The sequence below is a fragment of the Gasterosteus aculeatus genome, chromosome 18 (genome assembly GCF_964276395.1).
Source record: "Gasterosteus aculeatus chromosome 18, fGasAcu3.hap1.1, whole genome shotgun sequence".
NCBI lineage: Eukaryota > Metazoa > Chordata > Actinopteri > Perciformes > Gasterosteidae > Gasterosteus > Gasterosteus aculeatus.
The window spans coordinates 1,924,557-1,932,305 of NC_135706.1; the positions used below are offsets into that span (position 1 = coordinate 1,924,557).

Genomic DNA, 7,749 nt, shown 5'->3' on the forward strand with positions numbered 1-7,749 from the left:
GTCGTCGTGGCGCAGCTGTAGAGAGGGTGCGCTGGGAACCACAAAGTTGGTGGTTCGAGTCCTGGCATGTCCCATATCGAAGTGTCCCTGAGCAAGACACCTAACCCCTAATTGCTCCCCGGGCAAAAAATGTAAAAAGCCATGGGTTAAAAGTGCAATGTAAGTCGCTTTACGACTTACGGCTGTCGGCGTCAGCTAAATGACCTGTAATGTAAAATGGCATTCCAGGCCTGTGGGTCCCCTTCCAATGCTGGGCCAGTTTAGTGTGACTCCCAGTAGGGTTGTTGAGCCACACCAACGCGCCCTCTCCATGAGGACGATGGCAAACCTCTTCATCATGACGCAGTTTCTGTCTCTCATGGGCTTCTGCAGCATGGAGGCTTGCCACAAGGCAGGCGGCCTCCCGCACAGAGATGGCACGTACTCCGGCAGGGCTCCAGAGCTCTGAGAGATCCCAACCCGGTTAGGAACCACAGCAAATGCCTCGTGTCCGTGGATGAGGAAGAAAGGGGTGAGATGAGTGCTGGCATGTCTGGATGTATTGTAGGCAAATGCCACTGGCTTCTCATGATCATCCCATTCCCCTCCATCAGGGTCACACCGTATCCTATTGAAAGGCCCCTTTTCCCCTGCCAGGTGATTCATCGGCGTAGCTTACCTTGTAAATTGAACATGCCACTTTTAATGTTGTCTTGTTGTCCATTGTCTAATTGTCAACAACAACCGCCATGTCAAATTCCTTGTGTGTCTAACATATTTTGGCAATACGTGTTCCTGATTCTAGGAGAAATTCTTCACAAACCAGCATAGGACCCTCAAAGACTTCAGATGGGTGGCAGGTGGTTTGCCAGTTTCTCACCAAGGATCAAAGGTGGAGAAAAAAAATCACATGAAATCAGACGATATTTATTAATTAATTCATAAAATATAACAGGCATCCAAGCAATTATGACAAAAGGGCGTAAAACATCATTTAAAATGACCTCTCAGGTTATGAAGAAAGAGCCTAAAAGACGTTCAAATCAGAAAATAAAGTTTAACATATATATATCCGTATATGTATATAGTATTTATCTATATCCATGTATATGTATGTGTGTATATAGAGAGAGAGAGACGTGACATCAAAATGTTGGTCCACTCATTTTTACACCATTTAAAGCCCCCTGACTCTCACACTCAACCATTTAGCAGCGACATTATTTAAGTCCCAAGGGGTCAGGGTTTACGGTTTGGGGGGTCGGGGGGGATTTTGGGCCTCTGTTACATGACTAATCAATCCCATGTTTACTTTGATGATAACAGCCTCGAACGTTCCATTAGAATTGATTTCATCTGGTTTTCTACCTACGTGGATTCATTCTTTTTGTTTGTTTTTGAAGCTGAGATGGTCAATAAATACTAGAAGACTCATCCATCTCATATTTGTATCCGTTAGAGGGATTCCCAAAGTGTGGCGCGGGCACCCCTGGGGGAGAACATGAAATGGTTCTCACTAAGGATTAAAGGTGGAGAAGAAAATCACATGAAATCAAACAATATTTATTCATTAATTCATAAAATATAAAAGCCATCGAAGCAATTATTACAAAAATGCGTAAAACATCATTTAAAATCACATGCTGCGTGTGAAATCCTCACATGGACTCCTCCCATTTTATTCATATTCCTGACTCAGAATTAACATGTTACAATGTTGCAGTTCCCTTTGTTCGTTGTGTGTTCACACCGCGACATGTAACAGCGGAATAAATATTGCACACAAACATCACACGTGAGCAAACTGTTCTGTCATTGGTCCCATTGTGATGCAGCTGTGTGCACTTTTTCTTTTTACGTAGCAGGTGCAGAGAAGCGATAACGCGCCCTTTATTAGCCAGCAGCATTCCGTGCACGCTGCGCACTTCCGGGTCCGTCCTGCGGAGGAGACGCGTCGTTGTGGGCGCAGCAGCATCCCAAGAAGGAGACGGCGGCGGCGATGGCCGACGTATCTCTGTACCTGACTAACGTCAGCGTGTCCGTGGGACCGGGCGTGGACGTGGAGCAGGTGGGTCTCTCGTCGTCTCGCCGTATCGTTGTGTGTCCGTCCGCGTCCCGTCGTACTAACAGACGTTTGCCACCCGGCGTCTCGCCGCGCGGTTTCTATTGACCACTGACTCCCCTCACAAGAGAACAACACAACAGTCCCATAATAACACGCGCCGTGCTCGTTCCAGGCTCCGCACCCCGAGCCGGCTGTGCAGCCGGGGAGGCGGCAGAGGGAGAAGGTCCCCCGCAGGATCATCCACTTCTCCAGCGGGGAGACCATGGAGGAGTACAGCACCGACGAGGAGGAGGGCGAGGACAGTGAGCCGGAGAGGAAAGACCTGCTGTCCTCTCCGGTTGATGCGGCTAGGGTGAGGAACTGTGGGGGGGGGGGGGGGGGGGGGGGGGGGGGGGGGGGGGGGGGGGGGGGGTGCAATGTGTGAGCATCCTTCACAAATGTGAGGCAAGGCAATTTTATTTGTATAGCACATTTCAACAACAAGGCAATTCAAAGTGCTTCACATTAAACCAATAAAACATCCAAACATAAACCGAGGTGATTTACAAACAGTTTAGAACATTAATACATTGAAACATAAAAAAAAAACATATTAAAAAGGTAATGAACTACAATAAAATTGTATGTAATGTAATTTAACAATGTCTTTAAGAATTCCGACTTGCAAAAATGGTCAATTGTAGGCAACAGCAAACAGAAAAGTCTTTCATTTGGATTTAAAGGAGGGACCCAGCAGACCTGCAGCTTTCTGGGACGTTGTTCCAGATATGTGGAGCAGAAAATCTGAACGCTGCTTCTCGATGTTTAGTTCTGACTCTGGGAACAGAAGGTAGACCAGTACCATACGACCTGAGGGTTCGCGGCGGTTCATATGGTATCAGTAGATCAGAAATGTACTTTGGCCCTAATCCATTCAGTGCTTTATGAACTAGCAGGAGGATTTTGAAGTCAATTCTTTGTTTGACAGGACGCCAGTGTAGAGACCTGAGAACTGGAGTGATGTGATCCATTTTCCTGGTCCTAGTGAGGACTCAAGCTGCAGCGTAGCTGTAGCTTTCTGATAGTGTTTTTACATGTCTCTGCAAAAAGTCAGTTACAGTAGTCGAGTCTACTGAAGATAAATGCATGGACAAGTTTTTCCAAATCTGGTTGAAAGTCCTCTAGGTGATAGTAGGCTGATTTTGTAACCGTCTTGACGTGACTGTTCAGGTTGAGGCCCGAATCCATAATAACGCCTAGATTTCTAGCCTGTTTTTTGGTTTTTAACATCAGTGATTGAAGCTCAGCGCTGACTTTCAACTGTTCATCCTTTCTACCAAAAACAATTACTTCTGTTTTATCTTTGTTTAGTTGATGAAAGTTTTGACACATCCAGTTGTTGATTTGTTCAATGCATTTCCCCAGCCCCTGTATTGGATTGTTGTCTCTTGGTGATATAGATTTGTGTGTCATCTGCATAATCTGAGCCAATGGAAGCATGTAGATGTTGAACAGAAGGGGCCCCAGTATTGAACCTTGGGGGACACCACATGTCATTTTCTTCAGCTCTGAGGTGTAATTAGCTAAAGACACAAAGTATTTCCGGTCTTTCAAGTAGGATTCAAACCAGTTAAGTGCTGTTCCATAGAGTCCCACCCAGTTGATTAGTCTATCTAGTAGTATGTCATGGTCAACCGCGTTGAATGCTGCGCTGAGATCCAGTAATACCAAAACTGAAATTCTGCCATTGTCTGTGTTTTAGTGGATCTCGTTACCTTAACGAGCAGTTTCAGCACTGTGGTGCTGTCGAAAGCCTGACTGGAAGGCATCTAAACCGTTATTTACGGCGACAAAGTAGTTTAGCTGTTAAAAATGTTTTTTCATTAATTTTACTTAAAGGAAGGTTTGATATTGGCCTATCGTTTTTTATTGTTGTGGCATCTAGATTCGCCTTCTTTAGGAGTGGTTTTTGATAACAGCAGTTTTAAGTGCTTATGGGAAGACACCTGAGAGGAGGGATGTGTTTACAATTTGTAGGAGATTGGTGGCCATTCAGCCAATGTAAAACCTCTAAGGCCTCTTACTGTTTTGTTGCAGTCCAAGTTGACCTGGGGTCCATACTTCTGGTTTCACATGTGGAGAGCTGCCACGTCCACCATCTCAGGTTTGTGAGCATCATAATTCTGAAATGTCATGAAACCGAACAAATCAACTCAGCGAGATCACAACGGGGAAGATCACCATGGCAACCCTTTCTGCATCGTAGCAGGCTAACTTGAGAGGTATTGTGGAATTCTGACCACTGTTCGATCAGTCATAAAGTCACTAAAAGCAATTTCAGCAATTACCTCAATATATTATTACTATCACATAAACCTTTTTTAACCTCAGAACCGCTCATCTCTGCATTTGCAGCAAGAAGGGTCTTTTCATTTGACAGTTAGGTGTGTGAGGTGTAGCCACTGATTTGCTCATGTTGTATTCAGTGAGGTAGACGATGCCCACAATGCACATACAGCCAGTTTTCTATGGCTGATCAATAAACAAAACCATCTCATGAAAATAAATGTGAGGAAAATATTCTTAACACTTGACAGAAATATACAGTAAAAACACACACTTCCTGAATTCAAGTTCACTCCCAATGACCGGCTTGACTCACTTCATTCAAACTAGACAAAACAGTCTGTTATTCTTGTATGGGGTCAGATCAGTCTCAATAATTGCAAATGAGCACAGAGCGACTCACAAATACAAACCGGAACAATTCACAAATGTATTCGATTTACAAATGCACACAGAAGGATTTACAAATTTCAATGCACAGATCAATAAATTATGATTTATATTTGCGTATCTCACTGCATTTATTTGCGGATCGCTTTTTGTTTTTTTTGAGACGCTCTGTGCGCATTTGCGATTATTGAGACTGAGCTGATCCCATAGTCTTGACACGGTTAATAAATTCGACAGATATCAGCCAAATTTGCTGAATGCTAATAGATATACCATAAGAACTTTCCCTGATGCTGCAGATCTATATATTTAGTAAGCAAAGCAAAGTATTAGAACCAGACTATGTAATGTCTTACAACTAATACTTAGTTATTTCTTGTTAATTTTATAATAAAAGGCTTAGTTCTTAGATTTGTCCAAAAGGTGCTGCATCATTACCTGGAATATTTTTCTATATTCAATCCTATTATTGTTTATTATTTTCCAGCCTGTGACTACCTGGGGGAGAGGATGGCCTCCCTCTTTGGGATAACGTCAGCCAAATATCAGTACGCTATTGATGAATACCACAGGATGAAGAAGGAGGTATGTCGGCCACAGGTTCTGTAGAATCCACATCGTTGCAATTTTGTTTGCTGATGCTCTCCGTTGTCTGTGTATCAGAGGGAGGAAGACAAAGAGGAAGACCGGCTGTCAGAAGAAGCGGAGCGATCCCTCGACCAGCTGCCGTCTCAGGAAGACGAGGACGAGCCAATCACCACAAAAGACCTGCTGGACGCGGCCCCCGCTCACCCTGATGTGACCTATCAGGTCGAGAATGAAAATCGGGCGTTTTCGAGCACCATCACAGTTCCTGCTATCGTCACGGCAACCTAACTGACCCTAATAATGGAAGTTTGCACTCCTAATGTTTGTCTGTCTGTTAAAGAAGGAACACAGTCTGGTGTCACCAAGCCCCTGTTTGGTTTGTGCTGTCGATGGCCGTGCTGCTGTGTTTTGGGTGTTTGGCGAGGACAGTCGTGGTGGATGAGTCTCTATGTGTAGCAGCTGGATATTGGAGCAACATAGGATCTTTGAATATATGTAGTTATTTGCGTGTTATGAGAGAAAATATCCTATTATGTCCTAATTTATCTACCAATGCATAGTTTTGTTAACATGTAATTGTTTACAACAACAAATTTACCTGCGGCTTAGTTACTTCATCCAGCGGTTGTAATTCAATTATGAACCTTTTCTGTGGAGGGAAGGTGACATGTTGCTCCCCTGTGCCTCTGATCGACCGTGCCTGAATCACTGCTACAGCCGAGTCAGGGACAGTTCTGGACAAAGCATACCATTGCAAAACAGTTAAGAGATCAAAACGACGACACGTTGACATCTTCAAATCGTTGGGGAACAGCTGTTTGGTCCAGATCAGATCCAACTGGTGCATTCTTGATACAGCTGGCTGCATCAAAGACCTGGTCCTTCTTAAACTCCCTCACAGGTTCATTTACGCTCTGTGTTTTCTATCAATGTGCATTAAGCCTGTATTGCACTCACTGTCTATGTGAAAGCACTGAGCAGATTTAGCCTTGGTTATCAAATCATCTGTGGACCACCACACTGACTTTTCCTTAGATATAATAAAGAGAACAGGTTGCTCTCATCACCCGACTGGTCAAGTGGACATAAGAATAAAGGTTGTGGTGTGTAAGCCTTTAGTAATGGCAGAGAGCATTCTTACACCAAGGCTGGACAAAAACATGCAAACTTACATTTTTGTTACAAACTGTTTTTAGTACGATTTTTGTATGTTTGGAAGTATTTATTGGACTACTTAATTTAGATATATTTTCTATTGATCTGATAATTAACACTGTCATGAACTATCAATAAAATAGAGTATATATTCTTTGTCCTTCTATATCACTTTTATGCAGTGGTGTCAAATATGGCCCTGAAAAATACACCAATTTCTATTTTCTTCATGCAGATGAATGGGAAGCCACTGTTCTTGTGTTCGCAGCACCTTTCAGTAACCAACAATTATAATATTGCCAAAATGAGACTCATTATGGAGGGACAAAAAATATAAGCATGCAAGGCCAAATTGAGTAGAGAGAATGTAAATAAACTGTTGGACGTTTGGAAGAATCAGCAGTCTGTTTTCAGTCATAGGCAAATCAAAGACAAGCTGCTCTTCTATTTTTCTGAATTGGATTGAGTTTTTCAGAATGTACCTAATGGTTTTTTCACTCAAAGAGAAGTTATATGTCAATCATGCAATGGTTTTACTGGTCTGGGCCAGTTGAGATCACATTGCAGTATGTGGTCAACGGACTAAATGAGTACTAACTAAACCAGTGAAAATCAATGTATACACGTACAGTATTTAGTCATGTTAAATCTAGTAGTGATGTTGATGGATTCATAGACAAAACTAACCACAATCTAAATTCACAGCTGTGAAAATGACTGTTGAAAAAGTCTTGACACTGGTGTAAAATCATTAAACAGGACATTTATTAAATAATACTTAATGCAATTTGGAGACAGAATTGACACATACAAGTTGTGCATCAAGGCTACTCCAAGATCTGCAGCGCAGAAATATATAGCTGGAGACACATACTATAACAGGGGGTTCTGGGTAAATACAAGAGCTGGTAATCAAGCTTGTTGACAGGCTGACAAACCCTCCAGTGTTAGTGGTTGCTGAGCTCCAATCCATCTGGGCATGTAATCACTTTGCTTCCGTTTGCTGATCATCATCATTCAGACAATTGGAGAAAAGAGTCAGTGCCTCCACACCAAACACAGAATATGTTGGATTCCGATCTCACAAGGACATCCATTCAAACACTTTGACACAATTTAATTCGATCAACCATACAGGCCTGGATGACATTATACACCATCTTAAGTCATCCTCCCGGGTGTCTTCCCACAAATCCTTAAAACTGCTGTTATTAAATCACTCTTAAAGAAGGCTAATCTAGACGCCA

The 7,749-nt window shown here is 42.8% G+C and overlaps 1 protein-coding gene across 1 annotated transcript; it reads left to right on the top strand.

Moving 5' to 3' along the window:
- The first annotated feature begins 1,789 nt into the window (after nucleotides 1–1,789).
- LOC120808222 (protein FAM177A1) lies at nucleotides 1,790–6,891 on the top strand. The gene is made up of 5 exons (XM_040160929.2): nucleotides 1,790–2,047; nucleotides 2,217–2,396; nucleotides 4,121–4,187; nucleotides 5,247–5,344; nucleotides 5,423–6,891. Exons 1-5 carry the CDS (start codon nucleotides 1,979–1,981, stop codon nucleotides 5,633–5,635), a joined length of 627 nt encoding a protein of 208 aa, XP_040016863.2. The 5' UTR covers nucleotides 1,790–1,978; the 3' UTR covers nucleotides 5,636–6,891.
- Nucleotides 6,892–7,749: the final 858 nt, after the last annotated feature.

What these genes read in the sequence shown, in the direction of transcription:
- LOC120808222 (XM_040160929.2), top strand. Translation starts at nt 1,979, where the DNA reads ATGGCCGACGTATCTCTGTACCTGACTAACGTCAGCGTGTCCGTGGGA. An exon ending in TGCCACGTCCACCATCTCAG is followed by an intron (nt 4,188 to 5,246) that starts GTTTGTGAGCAT and finishes ATTATTTTCCAG; the next exon opens with CCTGTGACTACCTGGGGGAG. An exon ending in ACCACAGGATGAAGAAGGAG is followed by an intron (nt 5,345 to 5,422) that starts GTATGTCGGCCA and finishes TCTGTGTATCAG; the next exon opens with AGGGAGGAAGACAAAGAGGA.